This window comes from Linepithema humile, chromosome 2 (assembly GCF_040581485.1).
Source record: "Linepithema humile isolate Giens D197 chromosome 2, Lhum_UNIL_v1.0, whole genome shotgun sequence".
NCBI lineage: Eukaryota > Metazoa > Arthropoda > Insecta > Hymenoptera > Formicidae > Linepithema > Linepithema humile.
Window position 1 is genome coordinate 33850748 of NC_090129.1, and position 24362 is coordinate 33875109.

The following is a 24362-nucleotide window of genomic DNA, read 5'->3' on the forward strand; positions in this document are numbered from 1 at the left end:
AAGCTGTACTTTTCAGTTTCTATAAATCTATTAATATCCCGGCGATCCACTGTCATTTCCATGATCGTAAAACTCCATCATTTTAATCACCTTATCCGCTTGCAAATGGTAGTTGAACGACTCAGACTCTCTTTTATCCGCGCGATTACGCAATAATCCGGGTAATTTCTATTATTCGAGATACATTCCGCTTTTTTCCGAGGAGATTTCTCCATTAACAAAATCAAAGAACTCGATAAGGAACATGAAACAGCCGCGGCGGATAGAAAAGCGAAGCGGGAAAAAAACTCCCGTCTCGTACACGCGTAGATGGCTGCGCTCTCCTCCGCAAGGGAGGAAAGTATTTTCCAATAGCGCCTACGACGGGGGTGGCGCTGGTTGGAAGGGGCCGATATTTCACGCACATAATATCCCGAGCAAAGAAGCGAGGTAAAGCGGGGGAGGAGGACGAAAGAAGGGCGGCAGAAAGAAGAAGGAAGGAGAGACGATGGTGAGCGGATGAAGGTGAACGGAAGGGAGAGCTCTCTCCCTTATCCTCTCAGCCGTGTCCACCCTCGAGGAGGAGTTTGCAGGGGCTGTTAACCGTCGAACGTTAACTGTGAACACGACCACGAAGATGGCCCGCTGCTGCTACCGTTGGATGAAGATATAAAGGGAGACAGCCAATATCCCCGGCAATGTGTTACCACGCCGATCCACGCGTGTTCGTCCTCAAAAATACCGCGAACCCTGCAAAATAGCGGCGGAAAGCGGGCAGGGGGGAGGGGAGGGGAGGACGGTAGAGAATGGCGGATATCGGAGAAAGAAATTTCGTACTGATATTCTTGCTGGTTTAAGCTACTTCTCATTTCCAGGCTTCTTTTTCTCCTTTCTTTTTTCTTTTACGGAGTGAAGAATGCGTTATGAAGATGGTGTAGCGATTTCTGCGACAGATGGTGCACGAGTGACGGAATTTTCCATGGGATATTTCATTCGCAAGAAGCTTTGAGGTTTTTCAACAATTTGCTTTTAAGATTCCAGAAGAAATCTTTGCGTTTAATTTTTGCACGGCGATTGCATTAATTTCTTAGCGTGATAATAATATGCAGAAAGTCAATTTTTAAATTAAAAAAAGATATATTCAAGTTTGTTTCACACTTTGCTTTTGTCATACATTCGAATTTACATATTAAAATTTTCAAGATTTAAGTTATTTAAATTTTTAAATTTATATGAAAAATTTTGTATTATGTAATTATTTGCGCTTAGAATTGAGCACCGCTGGTTGTTTAAAATCCATAAATCCGTAGTCTTCTACCGCGAAAGAGTAATGAAATTCTCACGGAAATAAGTTTGGCACACGTAAGCTCGTTTCACCTTCTTGTTGAAGATTCTATTAGCGAATTCTGATAGATTGATATTATTTTATGCAAGATAATAAATCCTACGAAGGGAATATATTTGAGTGATAGAGAGCAAAAAGCTTTCCCGTCTCATCTTTTTTCGCAAATATATAATTGACGCAATATGTAATTAGCCAACGCAAAATAACGCGCTGTAACGAAGCTCATGTAAAACTTGCTACTCTTCAATTATGTGTAATGCGAAAGCGCTTTTAATCATTTATGAGACGCACGGGCATGGCGTGTTCTCTGAATAATTGCGAGCGCAACATGGAGGCGAACGATTCAGAAATTTCGACCGGCTTGCTTCTCGAGAAAATTAATAACGCTCGTCTGAATTTTGTAATCTGCAGCTATAATCGCTTCTAGCTGCATCATGGTTTTCCAACTCTGCTCCGTTGTTTTAGATAATTTGACAATCACGCTTGATATAGCGGTAATATAATTTAGCATATCAAAATTGCAATAGAGTGGAGAAATTTACAATCAGTAACAATCATAAGAAAACTTTCAAATTCCAAAATTGTAGCAGATATATGATATTAATTACTATTAAAGTGGTATTATTATTATGCGAAAAAATTATAAATGCATTTCTTTGGAAAAGAGTGAGGTCGAAAACGCGGAGTAGAGTTATATCGTACAACTATTGGGTTGAGCCATAAATAACTTCCATTTCTTAGATAAGTATTTGCTACCGCGGCGGAAGTTATTTATGACTCAACCAAATATATATATATATATGTCCGATTATACTTACCGCAATACTACTTTATATTATTATATCACTCCAACTCTACTGCACTCATCCAAACTGAACGATTTGAACCACTTACCGCGAATGACGGTGGGACTAATGGCGAGAAAATGCACGCAAGCGGCACCAGTGCCCTGACCCATGAGCGTAACATTGTCAGGATCGCCACCGAAGAGTGCGATATGCTGCTGTACCCAGTGTAGGGCGGCGATTTGGTCCATGAGGCCATAATTCGCAACCCTTGCCTTCGTTTGCGGCGCCACGTTGGCGTTCAGGAAGCCGAGTACGCCCAACCGGTAGTTCATGGTGACGATCACTTGGTCGGTGTAGCTCGCTAGGACACTGCCATCGTAAGGGTTTCCGCTGCCCCAGTCGTAGCTCTCACCGTGAATGTACAGCAACACCGGATGCTTCCTGCCGCCCTCCGCCATGCCTGCAACACAAAGGAGCCGCGTCGCGATGCGACGCAACGTGGCGTTTTAGTTCCTCTTTCGCCGGAGCCGAAGCTCTGAGGTGACAAAGACGACGGTGGCCGTTGTTGTCGACACCACCGTCTTCTTTGTCGCGGACATGTCGAGAGCACGAACAGTTCTACCTGTCGAAGCATCCGAAACACGATCTGGTATTGTTCCGTGTTCCGGACCTTGCGTCGTGGGATTATCAAAACTTTATTAACTAACCCTACAGAGATAACATCAGTGAATAAAAACAGGAATTTTACATGGTTTGTAGAAAAAATATTTTGTCTAATAAAATATGTATTGTTCAATAAATTTTAACAATAAAAGAATGTATAAGCAAATTCTTTCAAATCTAATAAATTAACAACATTTAAAAAATATTTTTTTTAATACCGATAAAATACCTTGAAAATTCTTTGATTTTTTTAAACAAAAAATATCTAAATTTCAGATTTTCTACATATTTCTTGATAGTTCATAGTTTATAAATTAAGATTTATTTTTTTAATTGAATAAAATAAAAACTATAATCATCTAAATTTTATTTCCCATAAAATTTCTAAATTTCTTAATATTTAATTCATGTATAGCTTTAAGACACATCTGTGATATATGAAAGAACAGGAGATATTCGATGTCTTATTTCGTTCCAAGACATGAAGCCCTGAAAATTGGTAGGAATGAAACATGAAATAATCGAACCGTAAAATTACAGGAAGCTACGCTCGTGTATCGCTATCTTGCCAAGTTTTACCGCGGCAAGTTCACTTGTACGTTTCGTTTAAGAAAGAAAAAAAAAAAACGCGTCGTTATCTGTGCGGAAAATTATTTATCGTCTGTAAATGTTTTAATCATTAGAAAAGAAGTGTGTGCAAAATGTACAAAATCCAACGAGTTCTCCACATTTTGTGTCTATAATTAGATAGATTTAGAAATTATAAATTTAGAATTTTTCCGGAGCTTTATATCAAGGTTTATATTATTGGCGAAAAAGATGTTTCAATCGTTGTGAAAACTCTTTCTGATTTTTTTTGCAAAGTGGAATCTTTGAAAAACTCTACAACTATTTTCCTTTTCCGCACCTTTCCACTTTCTAGTAGATATGGCTTTCCATATGGCTAGACGTATGATCAATATCGCTCTTTGTTTCGATAAGAGCCACTTCCGTCTCACTTTCGCGATCGCAGCGATGAGAATGATGCGGCAGCGTGACGCGGCAAGTGATAGGTCCATATTTCGTGATAAGAAATACCTCTGGAAAATCTTCCGACAAAGAAATCTACAATTCCAATGCTTACTGCGTACACTTTTCATGAATCTGTACAGGGTTCAGCGAGTGTGAGAAAGAAGTTTAACTTTACTTCGGGAATTTTTCTTTTTGACACATGACAGATTTCTGAATGTAGCTTTCCGAAAAACAGACGCATTCAAATTTGTTCGCCATCAGTTTTATATATTTGGCATCGAGATTACCGCCAAGTCTCTTGATCTACATTAATAAAAATTATCAAAATTTCCACTATCATTTTAATTAATCTGATTAAAAGAGTAGATAAACTTCGCGCTGGCGACTCGCAAACGTCACCTTTGATAACAAAAGAGTGCTTTGAGCTACAACATTATCAGCTCTTTCGTCAGAAAGTTTATTGGACGCAAAATTTTTTCTCTTTTAACTCATTTAACAATTCTCTTTTTATGCGTTAGCGAAGATACCTTTCGCATGTCTGTCTCTTTTCGCAATTAAATCTTGATGCTCGCCGAGTCCGTATCTCGGTATTGGAACAGATCGAGATACTCGGATCCGAGGAAATTTTTTCCTTCCTAGTCCACACCTCTGATCCCTTCCCCCAACCCCCCTTCCGAAATTATCTCAGAATCTTAATCAGGTAAGTCTTCCGTTTCAAAGTACTTTGCAAGTTAGCAGCGTATTTGCCGAGACTCTTTATTCGGATTAATGCAGATCTATTTTAGCTCCGTCTTCCTTCAGTGCGGGTGTTTGCTACGATAACGAGGACAAACTGCACAAAAAATATTGTATAAATTTGTATAAATTGCGTGGAGACTGTGAAAGATTTATGCCAATCTTTTTACATGGTTAATAAAATATATTTCTTGATTAATTTATATTTTTAACTGCTACTTTCAAAAAATCGGATAAACAATTATTATTAATTACTGATATATCTTTTTGTCTGATCCATTGTGACTTTTTCTACTAAAAAATTGATAATCGAGTTCCCTCTCTCTCAATAGAAATTATTGTATATTAATTACATTATGCATATATTATAATATATAGTTTCAGATAAATACATATATTTATGCGCTTATAAATGCAGAATTTTATATTTCGGATAATTTATTAAAATACAGCAGCATCAGCATCAATGTTATCGAAATGCATTTCCTAAAAATTGAGTCTTTGAACTTTTGTGAATGGCAGTGAATTAATGGTAGGCGGGGCGGATATTAATCGAAACAAACTAGAGATAAATTCAACGATTGGACGAACGAGCCGTCGCGTACTCGGATGTTTCGAAATGGCCGCGATGCGAAAATATTTAACACCAAAACTCGATATTACAGCGGGCTTTCTGCATTCGGTAAAATACTCGATAAATCCCGTTCGGAAAATAGATTAGCGCGATAGGTCATCAGCGAGACTCCTCACGACATGCACGCATCGGTATCAATTTATTCATCCCCTCCCCCCCCGCACCCTGCTCCCATCCTCATTCCATGATCAAAACAACGGATGTCAAACATGCCTGAAATAGTTCCAACTTTATTTCTGTATGCTTCGGATAATGTGCATCGACATGGCGCTCGTTAATTAATGTTGCCAGTTGAGTTAATATCAACGGACATCGATAATCGTACAAAAGCTCTGACGTTGACTTTTGGTCTTTCATTATTCCGAAGTATAATGCATCACCGAAAATTTGCTTCATACATTTTATAATGTTGTGCAAAAATAATTGCATAATTAATTGCAAGCCGCTCAAATTTAAAACATCTAATATGCATGTGCGCGCGCGTGTGTGTGTAAAATAATTTATGAAAACAGACGACATGGCCTGGCCTTTGCGAAAATGCAGTAATCCGAGTTTGAAAGTCAAAGAGCGAATTTGTTGGCGTAACAATACGTCGCCGTGGGTGGTTGGCTCTAGTTTTGCAATGATGTTATTCGTCCATCATCGGAAATCCGATTATTCGGTTACGCTTTAGCTCTTGCGCTCTCGACTATCATTTTTAGCTCGTTATCATGACAGTCCCGAATGTAAATTTTGATTTACACCATCCGTTCTTGATCATTATCTGCCGTTAATTAATCCGTCAATAAAAGGAATTGCAAAAACGGTGAACATTTCTGTTTCAATATGTATAATTGGTCTGTAAATTTTTGGTCGTGCAATTTCAACCGCACCCTCATTCATTTTACTTTGTGTAACACGTTATAAAACTGTTTATACATTTTTCAGCATTCACTGATTTTTATTTTGCATGTTTAAGCGAATAAATTTTTCTTTCACATTTGAAATATTTTTCAGAAATTTCAAGATATCGCGATTATAGAACCTAATAAATGAGGATAAATGGGGTGATTATTAAGGGTGAATAGTGTAAATTCGACGTAGCGTGGATCAATTATTACTGGCAATATTACGAGAGATTGCGTAGCTGTAACGCGGCGAAACTTGCAGGCGGCTTCGGTAACTTTATCGCTCGCGACTCATTATGCACAAACAGAATCAAAAGTACGTAATTACATCGCGAACTTTGTAGCGCAAACTGCGACGGGCATAATCCGCGCATAATGTGCGCAGTACGTGAAAGCAAATTAATTACTTCGTTCGTCACAATATCGCCGGCAAGTTTGCAAACGCACGGACAAAGCTTGGCCGTGCCAGATTTTGTTAAGTCCTAACAACAATTAATTTTGTATCTCTCTTTGCGATAGGTTATTACTTTATAGAAATACTGATTTATTTTCAAGTCAAAATTAAAAAAACCATTGTAAATAAATATGCGTCGATTTTTATTACGTGAAGTTTTATTTCAATACGTAGCGCATAATGTTTTAAACCAGTAGCACATCAGATTTATCTTCATAATTCATCTGTGAATTACATTTAAAAGTTACGTTTATTAAACGAATCAGAATGAGACTGTAGAAATGATACAAATAATTCAAAGAAAAATAAATTTAAAACAGCGAAGACTTGCATATTAACTTTAATTGAAATAACAATTTACTTTATAAAATATTTTCTTGATGTTACCGAACTGTATTATTATTTATTATTAAATTTAAAAATAAACTCTACCTCATAATTATATTTTTTACTTTAAATTAATCATTAAAACAAAAAATGTTAATGTAAATCTTTTTTTATTGTTTTTATTTATTAATTTATAAAATAATAGTAGTAATTATATTTTAGGAAAACAATAATTTATTAAATAAAATAAAGTTACACAATTGTTAAAAAATAAATTCGATAAGGTAAGCATATTTTAATAAATTTCATTTTATTCATTATGTAAATTTCGATATAAAGAATTTAATATATGTGTCTGCTAAAATTATTATTATTATTGCAAAATCCCAGTCTGTGCATTGGCGTAAATTAAACGAACGACAGGCCAGCAAAACACTTTCAATGCACATTATTCCAAATGCGTCTCCAGAGATTAACAAGCATTATTGCTTCATCATTGCATGAGTTTAATTACGTTTTAAACCTATTTTATCATATCAAACATACATTAATAAAATCCTCTTAAACGAAGGCGTGTTATATCAAGGATTTTTATCAAGATGTATAGGAATCGGAGTTGCGTGATGGCCCCGAACTATACTCATAAGAAGGAGCCTGCGTGCGGGAGCACGAGCGCACGTGTGTGCAAACTCACGCGCGTGGGACAGTGCAGCTGGTTGAATCCGAATTCACCTAAGCGTTCTAGCAGCTTCCTGCGTTATATCCCGTGTCATAAACTCGTGGTATCTTCCTTTAGTGTGCGATAAAATAAACCACGATCACTGCGTTATCATGCGGCGCCAGGGGGCTATGTTAAATTAAATTGATAAACACTACAATGCAGCTTTACAGTGATCGCCGTTGCGTGCCGGGCTTTTGCAACGCCTAGAAAGCGAGAGAGATATGTTTCAATAAGTCCCAGGAGAAAACTTTTTTGTTTCTGCAGAACAATTTTTTTTTTTCAGAGTAAACTTTAAAATCGTACATATTTTATGCGTACCGTCTCGGAGGAATTTTTATATAATAAATAAGCGATGCGATTCAATTTTAGTTTCTATAATTTTATTTTCCAAGCTACTTTTTTCATGCAAATATTATTACACGCGTTATTAAGATTGCTTATTATCTTCAATTATTTATAATTATGATTTGCAAATTGTTAGCTCCTATTGCAATTAAGATAAAAGGATTTAAAATTGAAGCCTTATTTTAAAAGCATTCGCTTGAAGAATTTTTGTTAAGTAATAATAAACGCCTAATTGGCAAAAGCTCCTAAATGTAAAACGAAGCGCGGTAAATCCTAGTTTTGAGACGTGCAAAAGAAATTAATTAAATAATCGTTTCGGGCGCGCGAATATCAGCATCTCCTCGGTGGATTTTTGTCGGTAAACGAGATTAGAGAGCGAGTGAGTAGTTTTTGAGCGGAGACGCAAACACAGAGCTGTCGGAGTGCGGGGGGGATATGAGGAGACAGAATGAGGAAGAGCGGAGGAGAGCGGGGCCGGGGAGGGAGGTCGGAAAACGCTATGCAGAACTTGGCAGTCGCATGGGCTCCGGGCACGATCTCACTTAATTGGGGTCGTGTAATTTAAGTTAAGCAAGTCGTAAAATTTGAATCGTAATTGCGCGCATCCGTTACTCGTACACACATGCGAATGCACCAAAGCAATACTTTGCAAACGTGTGCGTTGCAATCGAAAACCGTTTTCGAGCGGAACCGTCGAAATAGTTCCGCAGCGTTCTTGGCGCGCTGCTTTTCTTCGCGAAAAAAAAGTACAATTTCCAAAATTGAATTTTGAGGATCTGTCTGGTTTTTGTTATTTGCTCGAAGATTGCGGAGATAAATTTGGGAGTATATTGTGTGTGCTTCCAAAATCGATTTCGGGTTTAGAGTCGAACAGAAATTTGATCAAAGTTGTTACCGCAGGGTTAATGGTTATTGGAATACATCTAAAGTTTAACATTCTCTACTTTAATGCTCGCAGTAAAATGTTTCACCGACGCACTCTCATAAGATATAATCAATGTATGGGAAAGATCGAGGGGGGGAAAATTGTTTCAAGCATGATTATTAGATCGCATCGGTATAAATGCCGTGTGGCGATTAAAAGCCGCGACGGTATGGATAACAACAGGTAGATAACAAGTATCGGGGCATTATATGGAGATGCGGATAACGCGATTAAGAGCTTACCGTTCCGGTGTATCGTCAAACGTGGATTAGAAGTGGCTGCGGCGCCACCGGTGCGGCTAAAAAAAATTCGCCTTCTCCGAGCGACGCATTCGAATCTCGAGCTCGAAGCAAGCCCAAGGTTTTTGAATCGCAGATTAATCTGGTTTTATGTTACGAGCTTAAAGACTAGGGAAACCCGAATTCTCCGGAGATCGCATATCCGACAATTTCAAGGCTTGTGCACACACACACACACATATACACACATATACACACAATAGAAGTGTCCTGAGAGCAACCTAAGAGAATATTCGAAAATCTAATTATCGCAGAATTTGTTCATTTTAAGCTCTTAAAAATAAATGAAGCAGACTTTTCAAAGGGAAGAGAGACAGGTTTAACGATCGCTTTAAGTTCATATAGAATTAAAAACTGTAGCTGTTCAGGATAGAATAGATCAATTAAGAATTTAAGAACCCGGTAACGATGAAGGGCTTTTCTTTCAATCAAATCGGAAGTTTAAAGCTTCTTACACAGGGAAGTTTCTCAGACTCGGTATTAATTTAATAGTGGATGTGAAAAGTGAATTCCTAAGCCCCCCTGATATGTTTCTTTCACGAACTCTCTCTCAGTTGCGAGCTATAAAGATTCACTTCAACAATAATTCAGGAAGTTAAGGCTTTAAGAATCCGTCGACTTAACCGCATAAACGCAACAGCTTCGTCCCTTTCGTTTCCCAAGCCGGGCGCAGCAATCTCGCGGTGTAGACGGGAAGAGACAGAGGGTAGACAAGGCACCGACCGCTGTTCCAATATGGCGATAGAGATAGAGTTTAACAGACTCCCCATGAAAACGAGCTTCTTCCTACTGCTCGAACCACCCCCTCGCGTGCACACAGACCGTGCAAGTGGCCTTGCATATTTGATGGGACGTTTCTCGGCATCCTTTCAACCGGCAAGTTTCCAGGTATTAGCATAGTAAACATGGATTTACGTTATGCACGGCCCCGCGGCACTATATTACTATATACGGCGAGAAGCGGCCGTTACAAGGAGGCACGAGCAAGCTTAGACGTTTACTCACTCAACGCACTTAAGAGCGGAGCGACGCGCCGCGCGCGTTCTTCCTTCCCCTAAAACTGCCGTCGATCACGTACGTGGGGGGAGGGAGGGGGGGGCGAAGATTTCGGGCTACATGATGACTTTGTAAACCTTTATATCTCATACCATTATAGCAAAGTCTATTACCGGAGAATAAGCTGACGGGTGTAACTTAGGGGAGTACAAGTATCCGTAGTGTGCATAGTGATTTTGATTTCAAAATCCAGAATTCCGAAACTTCAACAACAATTTCACAATCTACTATTTCGATACTTTTATTTTGAACTCGAGACGTGTAACACTGGAAAGCTGTAGCTGACTGTGAAATAATCGTGTGTGATTTTTTTGTAGAAGATCGTATGAGCTACTTTTAAACTTTATTAAAAAAAAAAAAAAAAACAAGAAAGAAAAATGCAAAGTACGCTGACATAAAAATACAGAGTAAGTATATTAACCCTCTAGCAATACAGATTTAAATCTGAGAGATTAGAAAAAAGTATGTATTTTTGCCAACAAAAATTTGTTTCCATTTAACAAAATTTGCGCAAAGTTTGTCAAATTTTTTCTGTTATTAAACACACCATAGATTTGTTTGAAAACTGAATTTTTCGACAACAAGGAATGAAAATTTGTGTTAAGCAAACACATTCATCGGGTTCGAGTGTGTTTCTTGAAATGTACCTGAATAAAAAACAATGGTGACGCAACAACTACTGGTATGATATGAATTTTGCGAATACGCTAACTGCATATAGAAATGCGCGAAACCGCTCGCAATAACATACATATAAAAACTGCGCGGCGCGGCAAAGAGGAAAACCAACTCGAATTCAGGAAGCCGCACTATGAATTACAGGTGCCATGTGACAATAGATTTTTTTTGCAACTTCTACCGTTGCTTCCAGCGCGACGACGAATAGCATCCAATTTTTCTCTATTCAACTCCTAACAATCGAGCGCGGCGGTCGGTAACGGGAGTTGGCTGGGGTGACCAGGATCGAACGGAATTCTGTCGTCACTCCCGGCTATGGCATATATAACGATTTGCACTTTACAGGAGACTCGGCTTGTAGTTTATCTAGAGAGAGAGAGTCACGCTGGAGTTACAATTGAATCCTATCAAGAAACGTACGCGCGCGAAAATTTGTTATTGACAACGACGTGTACGACAGTTCTGAGAGTTCAGTCGATTTGTTTAACGCGTTTGTTTCCAATCTGAATTTCAAGCAGATTGCTTTCATCGTCTGCTTTTCGCGAGTTTTCGCGAAAATTGTGAAAATTGATTTGCGGTTTACCGCAAGCACTCCCGTTATGAGACTGTTTCACGGTGCAGTGATAATCCACAGGACAAGTTGAAAGTTTCGCCGAGTCGCCCCTTCCCGAATTTCAATTCCACGTGTGCTTTCGTTAATCCGATGTTACACAGAAATGCGCGAGTATAACCTCGTCCCAATATTTGCCGATTTGCTCGAAACTTCTAAAGGGACTATCGTCTGCACGCGGACTCGATGTTCGATTGCAATTTATTGTTATTTTCCTTTCCTGAAAATTGCTGACGTGATTTCTATGGGATAAAAAAAAACACATTTTGCTATTGTAAAAATTTAAAAGCATTCAGCATTAAAGTAAATAATATTAAAACAATTGCAATGATCATTTTTGTTAAGACCAGAAAAAGATTTGGAAAAGATACATTCTCCCTACGAACGCTTTTTAATTAAATATTACTCATTAGCACGGGGAAAATGGGTTTAATGTCAGCGACGTGACGGCATTAACGAAACTCGGCGATTAAAACCGTCCCGTAAAAACCGACAGCTTAATTTCGCGCTTGGGGGATCCTACGTGATATCTGCTAACAGTTTCGCCGCGATGGCGGTTCCTATAGCTCTGTCAGCGTGGTATAATTAAGCTTAAGAATGTAGCTACTGTGACAGACAAGAGGATTTAAGACTTGAAGGTTCCGCTGATCAACGAATCCATGTGCTTAATATTATAGAAATCCTCGAATTTATGCTGTGAGCAATTAAACGGTACAAGATCTCGAAGCGTCCGAATCAAATAACAATTTAATTAATGTGAGTGCTGTCGTATTCAATGATTTGAATAATTAAAAACGCAAAAACCTATAGATTCTACGTTTAATAAAAAGGAATATTTATTGGAGTAATTGTCATACATCGCTGGCACTTAAATTCCTACAATAATTAGTTATCATATTTTCAACGATGAAAAGCGATACGAGTGAACGATAAATTCAAGCGTAAATGAAGCTGAAATGAAAATTCGAGAACAAACGAGGAAGGAAATTCGTATACTGTTCGGTAATTGCTCATGATTGGTCACAATGCCAGACAATCATACTGATAATAATGGTCATAAAACATTGCGCACCTAAATGTATCTTAATTGAGAATTATTGAAATTATTACTGGTTCATGCCATTAGTGATTAATTTGATTATTTATTGATTAGAAACATGATACAATATTACAAGTTATCTATATCAACACAGAAAAAAAACTTTAATTGTTAAGAAATTGAATTGAACTTTGAAGTTAGAAACTCTTCTCGTCTAATTTTTAATGGCTTTTTCTACTAAAAAATCGATAGTTTTTATTTCATTATTAATTCTATCGCGGTATGTCTTTTACCATTAAAAATTTCGGTTTTAACAGCGCTGAAAAAATAATATATATACGTTTAGAAAAAATATTTGTTTTAACCCGAGAAATAAATCAACATTGGATATATTTGAAAGTCTAACTTTCTATAGCTTTTTTATTAGTAAATCGATAGTACCTTTTGCTTTATTATTAATTTTGGGTACGGTATGTTTTGTCAAAATCTTCAAGCTTTAATTATATCTGAAAAATGCACTTAATTTTTTCCTACGTAATACAAGTGGTATCAATGTTGCAATTATAAATAATTATTACATATTAGTTGCATACAAGTTGCAACTACTATAGAATGATGTAGGAGACCAGGTCGTATTTAGAGACTAGTTAAATAGAGATTAGCGGACTCTGCTAGCTCACAAACTTCTATGATATTCACTAAACGACTGAGTTAGTGAAATATGACCGAGATAGGTAGGTTGCCATATGTAACACAGGACGCAAATATAGAATTGTCTCTACGATGTTACACAATTACAATTATTTAATAATATAAAAGTAATTATAAATAAATAATTTTATCTAATCCAATTTTTTCTAAAGTTCCTATTAAAAAAATATTATTTTATTTCAATTTGTTTCCTTGATATATGAGCGAAAAAGTCCTAGGGCTCATTTTGCTCAACTTTCTCATATCTCGTTGAGAAGAAAGGATGATGAATGAATCTTAGGTCATTATAGGAATTAAAGAGATTTATTACGCAAACTATTTATAAATGACTTGAGAACTATATTGCTTTTTCTAGAAAAAGAGAGCTCTATCAGCCGTCTAGACGATATGACAGAGCTTGGGCGAAGAACTTTGAATTCACATCAAAGAAACGTATATTTAAATTACAGAATGCGATGCATTTGAGCGCGTTCAGAAATAAGTTCTGCGTAAGTCGATAAATTTTATTTAAACGACGGCGCAAATGCGAATGTGGATATTGCGCGAACATCTTTTCGCACTCCGTGTAATCCGAGATTAGCCGCCTCGCGCATTTTGAATTCGCCCGCGGGGCACAGCGCGTGGTTATAAACTTCCGTGCGGTATCTCGGATAATCGCCCTAATGCAGAAAAGTCCAGTCATTGCGCTTGTGGAAGTCCGCTCGCATTTCCCGACGCAATTCCGCCGGGAATTGCGTCGAATGCTATTGATCGCCAAATGCACCAATCAGTCTGGCGATACAAAGGCCTACATTCAGGCATTCATTTAGTGTTTAACTCAAGATATCGAGCGTTCTATTGACCTAGTCGCATAATTGAATTCTACCCGCGCATACGCAATATGGGACCTCTCCATCTGCACTTCATGATTAGTTTATTGATACGTGAAAGGGTGACAGAATGGCGACAAGTTTCACAATGTTTCTATCGTCAGACGGATCTTCGTGTTCAGCTCAACTGCTATCAGGCATTTTTGTATAAAATTGTTAGTGTACTGTTTTGATTAGTTAGTTTCTCGGTGAAGCAGCTGACAGCTGAATCAAATGGAATTGGAAACGCAGTTTGGCTAATTTTGCACAGAGTTGCAATGTGAATTACGGCAGGAGATATGGTTTCGCGAATTGTTCGGATGCGTTTCATCGGTCGGCCTTGCTTCGGAACTTATAATCATGAAACAGTGGATGGCACGCGAAAATGGAAGCCAGTTTCATCTCTTCCGCGATATCGTTGCAGTGATCTTGCTTTCCGAAGGACTTGCCAGGCAAGGAACTTAACAAAACTCTTATCGCAGTCGAATCGACGCTAGATATAATGTCCCCGAGATCGTCGGCTACTATTCCGTTTATATTTTAACTTAAATGGCAACTTAAAACAATAGGAAGTAAATATAACTCCTTTAGTTATGGCTCTATATAGGCTGAACACTTTGCGAATGGTTACTTTCAAAGTCTTAATCAGGCATTCCTGAAGAGATATTCCGAATTGTATTTCGAATTGTAACGAAAAGTTTAGACTCTTGTATTCATATAGCCATTTATTCCAGTTTTCAAATTTTAAATAATAATGCGTCATTATTTCCACGATGTAGAATAGCATTATAAGTAACAGGATCGATAATTGCTTTTTTAATTTATCAAAATTGATCTTTTGCAATTTTAAATAATACGAAATAAATCTCTTCATTTCCAAGATTGCGCTAAATTAAAAGTGACATTAAATTTAATCCCATCCTTGGTTCATTTTTCAGAAAGATGATAGAAAGGAAGATATACGCATCGTTTTTCTCTTATGCCTGCCGGCACATGACCCTTTTAGTTAAGACCTTGAAAAGGTTAAGGTTCCCCTTGAACCAATCTGAGAATATCCTCCAGCGAAAAAGGGACGACGTACTTTAGCGAATCCCTATCGTACTTTTCCTCTCCAATGAAAGGTTTGTACCTAAGTATCAAGCAATCCAAAGATTCTTTGAAATACAAAGACTGCTGAATGCGAGAAGATAAAAGCGCAGATAAAAGATCTCAGAGTTCATAGTTTAAGAAATTATAAAATTGAAAATAAAATTCAATATTCCACGAGAGAGAAAGAGAACGCGTTGGATTCCAGCGTGTAAAAATTGGAGATTCCAAAAATTTCAATTTACAAGTGCTGTAAGAGAAAAGCGAAAGAATCTAAAGATTGAGAAATCTACGTGGTTAAAAGTCCAACGATTCGAAAGAAAGATATTAATGATGTTATCAGCAATAATAAATAGACTAAGATGCGATATATGATCTATGAAAGTGTTAAGACAAATCTCATGGTGCTTTGTATGCCGGAAATATACAGTAGTGGTACGTGAGGGGATTCGTCGATTCTCTCGTAGAGGTTTTATCACGTCTCTGATCCTTCGTCAGAACAATCTCGTCCTTCTTTCTATGCTGACAGAGCGTTGAGTAAATTTATCCATCCGCAATGATACGTGGAAATCTGGCGTTTCTCGGTCTTATGTCGCTTTCGTTGATAGCAAAGAAGACAGTAGACGATATATCTCTCGCAGTATAGCCTAAGCCTGCGCGCGCGCGTCCTTCCATACCAGAGAACTCACGAAAATCCCACGTTATTATTCGGTCTTATGGTGCATCCTTGTAGTCTGCCAGCGGGATTGGGCAGTCTTTATCTCAAGTGAAGGATAACCATGATAAATCAGAGTGTTTAGCAGAAAAGAATAAATCGCGACATTAAAGTACTCGCGTACTCCTCTTGTAATTCGTGAATTTACATAATAGATTCTTGTAATGTTTGTTGTTGAACGAGATTGCTCATTTGTAGAGAAACTGTTTGCGAGAGCGTGACACGAGAAATCGAATGTTTAACCAAACGGAATGCACCGACGCCATTTCTCGCAGTCGATTCCGTAGAAAAAGGACATGCGAAGTGTGAAGTATTTTCCGCTTTCGCGCAACCTTGAGCGTGGAAGATTTACTTGTCCATTCTGCCGACACGAGGACTAAAGTATCGTCCTACGTCTTGCCGGGCGATAGAACGTAGAATATAGGACAGCAGTATTGTAGGACTTCTCTGCAATCCTGCAGATGGAAAGATTTACTTTACGGCCCGAGTGATTCAGGAAGAAAGGACTCTTTTTCTGTCGCGGGTAAGAAACCGAGAGTTCCGCCCCGTCATTTGTCTCGAGCCTGCGCGAAGAATCGAATTGGCACGTACTTTTGTGCGCGTCGGGATTTATCGCACAACCGTCTAAAATCTAATGGCGGATGGTGTTTTCTGGAAACGCAGGAAGCAAAATGTCTAATGCAATATGTGTCGTAAAACACAATATAGAATCGGGTTTATTTTCGTATTCCACGTATCCTCCGTTTCTGACATCATATTCCCGAAAACTTTACGGCGCCTAGTCGCGATGTCTGCAACTTTCGCGTGTACCGCCGATGATAAACTCGCATAAGCTCTGGCCGTTCGCAATGGTCCTTCAGGAGTTTCTTGTGACTCGGCCATCCCCGTCTACGAATTCCTGGAAATCCTCGTAGCTGTCCGAGAACGAGTCCGAGCGCGTTACTCTTTGTGCTGTCGGCTTTTGTGGAGAAACAAAATAGCGCACACGCAGAGACGTGAGGCCGAGTGCATAGGTAGGGTTTTATTCTTTCGTGCCGAGAGGATTGGCTTCTCCTTGTCCCACGGATAGACATCAAAATTTTTATGGTCCTCGCCTAGCCTCTCGGGGAAACAGGGGGAGGGATTTCGAATCCGTAATACGACGCGTACACAATATTCTCCCCGTTTACTTCACACGAGTAACATTGCTCTAAGATAAAAAAAAGATAATTCATACCGTAGCGTAATGTTTGCTCAAAAAGTTATAAAATGTTGTAATATGTATTAAAAAATTTCTTTTAACTTCGCGACGTACAGCAGTGCTAAAGTAACGCTATTGACTATCAATTTTCTAGCAAAAAAGCCATCAAAGATCAAACAAAGAGACGGTCAATTTTCTAGTAGAAAAAGCCATCATGAGTTAGACAAAAAGACAATCAATTTTCTAGTAAAAACGCCTTTGTACGAAGAATCATTCTGTTTCCGTTTGTACTATAATTTTTACTATATTTTGTATAGAATGTCTATTTAAATCTTGGAAAAAGTTCTCTAAAAATTTTATATTTGTCCAGCATTTTTTATTAAATTTTCAGACAAAAATAAAGTATTTTTGATATGTAAATTTAGAATAAATTTGTTCATTGCATGACATTTTTAATTCTCACTCGTATTTGTAAAAAAAGAAAACATTTATTCCCGATTTCAGATATTAAATCTAAAAAAATATTTAAAAATTTAAAAGACAAAATAAAAGCAATAAACAACATAAAAACAAAGATCTCGAATAGAAATTTCCAATAAAAATTTCTTGGATTCTGATGAAAAATTCCCTGAAAATTCTCGAATTTTCACAAACAGAAAACATTTTTTGCAAGTTTCAGATTTTTACTGAAATACATCTTCCGTACAGTGACTGATTTCTAAGAGTGCTGATTTTATGTTCTATTAGCTCACTCAGAAGTTAGTCAAAAATAAAAAAAAATAAATATAATGACATAATATTAGTCTACGTATTTTAACGATAAACAATAATTTATTAAAGTCTATAATGCATTTAAGAGTTTATAATTATAACAATTAAAAATCAGATTATAATCTTTCAAAGGAACAGGAAAATTCTTTTATTAATCTTTTATTATCTTTTATTATCTTATAAATCTTTTTCCGAGAAAATAACAAATTTATAAATAACAGGTTTAGGATTCTGGAGCGGTCGTTAAAGCAGAGGCTTTTCACGTATATCCCGAATATCAAATTATCCCTATGCATACGATACTTTTTCGGCGGATGCTGCACCCTCCGCACGACGATCCCGAAGGATCCGACCAGGTCTTTTACGACGCCATTTCCAGAAAATTCTATTACGGCTGCGGCGTGCGATCCTTTCGGTGGGATCCAGCTTCGATATTTCGCCCAAACCGCGTTACGACAGCGACTCACTTGGCCGTCGGGGGAAAAGTCGATAAATACCGAATATTGTGTCGTCACCGGCGGATCATAAAGGTTAACTCGATTAATTCCAGCGTGCTGGCGTTACAATAAAGGCAACGAAACTAATGCAATTTGTGGCGTTCAAGCGTAAAGTTCAGCCATTCGCGGGACAAATCTGTTCTGGCTAAAGTCCTACGAGTTTTGTTGAATCTGTTAGTTCCTCCTTCCCATCTTTTCTTTTTATTTGTCCTTTTCTTCCGCATGATACCACATACTCAGAAATTCTATTGGTAATTCTCAATAATTCTTTTACAACATTATCAATTTAAAGAAGAATCACTTGTAAGTTATCTTAGAAATATCAATAAATCGATGCTAACTGAAACTTGATTTGAATAAAACTGTGCAGTCGAATAAATTTGTGTAAATATAATTTGCACAATTACTAACACTGTAGTAATACAATTGTTCTTGAGTAATTCTCGTCTTAATGCATAAAACATTAAAGTGCCATTAGGCGCTATTAATTATACCAATTTGCTTGAGATACTTAACAATATATTAACTACACCCAATATTGCGTACATACATATTTTGTATTCACACGACTATTTGGATATCAGCTATGTTGACTAATTTGGCAAATGCACATACGATAATTGTAAAACATGGAGATTTAGACTGCTACCGGAAAGTTCCGTAATAACCAACGCGCATTGCATTAAGAGGATATTAAGTTCAACGAAGCGTTCTGAAAATAATCCTTGAAACAGCAACGGACTCATTACTCGAGATAATGAGTCCCACGGTAAACTTCCTGCGTGGACGAAAGAAGTAATAGTTTTGGTCGCTTCTCTTAGAATTTTATCTCATTTTCTAAATCTCTATGATGTAGTTTCCGAATAATACAATTAAGTTATGAATTAATTAACATATAAGTACTAAGATTTTTATAATTCTATCTAAAAAAAAAAAACGCGAAATTAGTTTGTTTAAAAAAAAAGTAAAAGAAAGTTTTAAATGTATTCAAAAACTATTGAATATAATGTAAATTTTTTATCAATATTAGCATTAAATTTTGGAAAGAAATCAATATATTTTTGAATATATGTATTATAAAAATTTAATTCTAAGTTTTATTTCTAAATTAATTAGATTTATTGTACTTTTAAGTTGTTTATTTCCTTTCATTTTACTAAATTCGTAGTTCGATCGTCATCTAAATTCTACATTATACCAAAATAACCAAGTTTCAGATGAGATAAAAATTGAGTGCATCCTGGCGATAATCGAGGCAGGCCACGTGCGCGCCAAAAACAAAATCAAAGTCTTGCCGAGTGACTTGTCGAATGCTAATGCAAACTGTTCGGTCGCTGTGGCGGGAAGTTGTGTAAATTGATTACTGAATTATTTATCGGGTCGCGCTCCACCTTCTCGAATGTAGTCGTCGTGATCACAGTTTCTGCGTAAATCTATATTTGTCTCTGCTTCTATTTTGTGTCACACCTAACATGCGAGATGTTACACTCGACAAGAAAATATTATTCCCTTAGAAATTATTTACCTCAAAATTATTTTTCTTATTCTTCTTTCACAAATGTATGTAAATATCGTCACGCAATCTTCTATACTTATTCAAAATTTTAATTTAGATCTTTAAGAAAATCTCTAGAATAGTACATCCGATGTTACTACTACTATTTCGATGTGAAAGCACTTAGTAATTTTGTACGGAAATTCATTTCTTCTTTTCTTGCTTTTTGAAGCGGAACTTTCAAGCCGAAAATTGTAAAGATGCGACGAAACATATCTCAGTGGTGCAAAAGTGTCATTTTACTTATACCTTCGAGATATTTAAGGTTGGTTTAATTTACTTCTTCCTTGAGAGACTTGTTTAGCGAGTACGTTGTTTCACCGCAGTTTACATATTTATTAAAAAACCCTCAGAAACGTTGAATTATACTTTGCCCCGATGTGTAACTCAGTTCTGGAACGACATTTAATTTCCATAAAACCAGTTTTCGCTCGCATGAAACTTTTCTTCGCCACATCGTTGCTACTTACATCTTATCATATCACTCTCTTACCACGTTATAATCCACAAAATTAACTTAATGTCTGGATATATTTTATGTTAGTATTTTTTCGAAATTATATACAAACGCGTGGAAAACTCGTCTAAAATATCAATTTATTTAAAATATGATTTATTGTCGCAATTAATAAAATTTGATGTCCCGAAACACAGAGTCTGCAACTTTCAACGAATCTTTTAAATAAATAAAAAATAAGAATTAAAAAATTAAGTGTTAATAAAGTTATCAACCTTTTCAAGAATGCAATATTAATGCGATATAAGCGTGCGATTAAGGTGTTAAAAAAAAAAAAAATAAACGAAGCTAGACTGCAAAATCTTCCAAGGATCGCGCGCGTCCAACGTTAATTAAAAGCTGATCTGGCGACGTCGTAAAATGTGTCCTTGGAAATCCTTATGGCGGTTACCGAGCCCGCTGATAGTCTTTCAAAGGACTCGACCGGTGGCGACGAGAGAATGAGGCAAAAGAAAAAAGATGGAAGACAAGCACGAGAAGAACGCTAGAAGGGTACCGAAGCAAGTTTCACTGAGCATATTAAAAAATTAACTTAACCCGCGGATAAAAAGGTAAACGAGAAGTCTCTTAAAGAGTTGGCTTAATGACACTCCCCCCCCCCCCCAGCCTTTTCCTTTTCTCTGCGAAGTCCCACCATTCTTTTCCAACGTCGCCCGCTTTTGCAGCTACGCGTCTACCAAATTACGACGGCGATGAGAGTTTGATGAAAGTACATTAAAGTAAAATATAAATTTTTCTATTTGTCAGTGCAAGAGTTCTATAAATATAAACAGAGATATGCCAAATAATAAAATATTTTTTCGCCCACTTTTTTGGAATAGGTGTTAGAGAATTTTGTATATTGTATATTTCTGTTTTTTTTTTTTTTTTTTTTCTTGTGCAAGCTGGTATTTATGTTATTCGATATGTCTCATATTTTTATTGTTTGGTACGTGTTAGTTTTTATGTTTATTTATTTTATTTATTTTTGTCAGTTATTGATTATCGGATTCTCTCACAAATGTAATATAAAATCTTGTAATATTTTTCTTAGAGTAGAAAAGAATATTGGAAATTGCTCTTGTATCTTGTTTTTACACGGATTTCGTCGTATGATCGAATCGACTTTTGTCGAGTTGAAAAGGTGTTACCAGAGTGGTAAGTGAAGTGGATCATTCAGTCGATAGACGTCGGCCTAACGCAGTATAAACCTAAATCTCGATACCGAGTCAGTTACGTACGACCGCGAACGCGGAAATGCTCTTTGGGTATCGGCGGAATCGTTAGTTCTACAGTGATCCGATTTACGACGTGACAAATCTCCCGGTCTGCACTTGCGGACGACCTAGGTTTTCCTATCCGTCTACAATCTGTCTCGGAAAAAGCATAATATTTTTAATAGTTAATAAATTTAGGATAACGTTTGGTAAAAGTGCGATCTGCACGCGATCTGCAAATATGTCTGTTTCGCCGATTGAATAACGTAATGCTTTCTAAAAACACAATATTACGCGAGCCAGTACAAACTCACTGATAAGAATTATACAATCCATAAAAATCGTGAAATTGCTGGACGTCGCCATTTGTGTAACGAGACTGCAGGTTAAAAATTGTTGAAGCATTAAATTTCGATTCTGTGATCTATTAAGTTCATGAATATTCACTTTCTTGAATATTTATATCCTTGATAGAAGAGATTCTTGGAATGATTGGATTTATTAGAGCATTTGCATTTTTAAACTTCTCAGCTGTAAGATTCTTTAAGTGTGGTCAGATATTTAAAAATTCATAGAGACTAATTAAATATTTAGATCCTTTTTCTCGTTAAAGGATTTCCTTGTGCTCTACTGGATTTTTAAGTGATTGCAACCACAAATTTAACGTCATAAATATACTTGATTCGGATATTAACCGAGATATAAAGTGACACGGTTCTTTCGTGGCGTAAAGAAGCATTTCAATTCCAAAATTTATAATCTTTCAAATCCAAACTCCGCGTCATCTGGCGACATCACTTAACTCGCAGCAAGTTTATAGACAAGCAAAATAACTAATCTCCCTTAGCGCGGCTGCAATTTCGGAACGAAACAAATCCAATTTCTTCGCAGGCTGTGTGGACACGGAGACATGTCCTGTGAGCAGGATTCATTCGTGCAGCCACAGGGACGACGGGAGTGTACCTTACAATAATAGTCGCGCCGTAACGAAGAGATATACGCGTGGGCGGACGCGACGCCAGTCTGACAAACGAAGAATCCCACCATTGCCGCCATTACGAAAGTTTCCCGTCGTGAAAAACGTCGGATTTCCGTTCTCGGACCTCTCTAAATCACCGGATGTGCTTTCAAGCGCGAACGGCCGAGGTTGTATCTCAGCCTTAAGTCGAAATCAGTGTTTAGTGCTTTTAAATCAGCCGACTTCGAGGTTACATTTGCCGCTGCTTACTCGACTTTACTATTCTTTATGCCGAATCTCGAATCTTGCTGAACCTCTTCGAACTTCTTACATAAATGTCTTTATATTGTTCTCGTGACGTTGCCTTTCTCACACAAAGACCGTTAATTAACGGGAGCTCGATTAAAAAGATTTGCGATCGAGACCGGGGAGGACTGAGAGATTGATTTTGGCCATGCGAAAAGATAAACATTACTTCGGGAAAAATATCGAACAGGGAAATGCGTGAAATATATATTATCGAAGAGTTGAAAACAATTACTCGCTACGCGCAATAAATGATTGTTCTCGTTAATTGAAGTGGCGATATCCGTAAAAGCTTACGCCGGTTGAAACATCCGGATGAATAATGAGTTTCGATTGTTTTAGGTCCATACAAAATGTCCACCGTGTGATAACATTCACCAGGATTTTACTACTTCCAATAGCCTGACAAATCAAAGTTGCACAAACGAAAATTCCGCGAAATGTTTAAAAGATATTTTATATTTTATGCTAGAGAATATGCCAGAATAAAAATTCCTATGCATATTCAAATATATATTTCTCTTTTGCGAGATATTACAAAGAAAGGCCAGAAAGAGTCAGCCAACAAAGCTGTGGAAAGCCCGCGAGAATTTTTTGTTTGAAGCTTTGAGCAAAGGCAAAGGCATGACAGATATTGGTGCGTGTGAATTAATTATTAACGCTAATTTAATTCCTTTCTAAATCTTTGGATAAAAATTTATTTTCAACAGTTAATATAATTATCATATAAATTACTATTCTTGCGTTTATTTTGTTTTATTTTATTTTATACGCGGTTTAATTGTTTTTCATAGTTAATTTCCTTCTTTACTAATTGTAAGAACATTTTAATGCTTTTATTTTAAAAATTCTAAAACTTTTATGCGCATCTTTTATTAATATTAAAGCACCAATTTCCATGCAAATTTATGAATATGATTAATTCATTAACTCCAGTAGCTAGATTATTATTATTCTTTTTTTACAGACATAAAAAGGGCGGGAATCGGCGTTGCTGCGAAAATTGAAACACGTCACTTATAGAACCGTGAAAATTCTTATTAAGTGCAAAGTTTTCCGCTGTGGGAGAGGTGCCGCTCTCGGAAGATAATACATTGCCGCTCGCGATATCGCACAGCTAGTGCGGCATCATTTGCAAGGATTACAGCTTCATAACCGAGTTCCGAATTCCCGATAACGCGGCTCGCGTTATAAGAAAGCCCTTTTTACGGCATCTCTGTTGTTGAGTTTATCGACGTTTTAAAATAAACGCATTTACAGAATTTATTGTGCTACGGGGCAACAGGTCCTCGAAGGCACATTATGTAAGGATTTTTATTAATTCAGCTAAACAATCGACTTGTACAATGAAAACTTCGAAGTATCTCCTACGAAACGTAAAAGAGTCATCATATTGCAATCGCACACGTTAAATATAGAAAAATGTGAAAAATTATGTGCAAGTGTATTATCGATGAGAATATGAGTAATGTTAAAACAGAGTAGAATAAAATTTTTAAAGTATCTCATAGACTGAGGGCTTCGGA

General features: G+C 37.0%; 1 protein-coding gene across 1 annotated transcript in view; it reads right to left on the reverse strand.

Moving 5' to 3' along the window:
* Nucleotides 1-24362, reverse strand: part of LOC105674936 (neuroligin-4, Y-linked) — a 187854-nt gene that overhangs the window by 65483 nt on the left and 98009 nt on the right. Inside the window, exon 5 of the mRNA XM_067349407.1 lies at nt 2219-2572. Coding sequence (XP_067205508.1) covers nt 2219-2572 — 354 coding nt within the window. The remainder of the gene's footprint in view (nt 1-2218; nt 2573-24362) is intronic.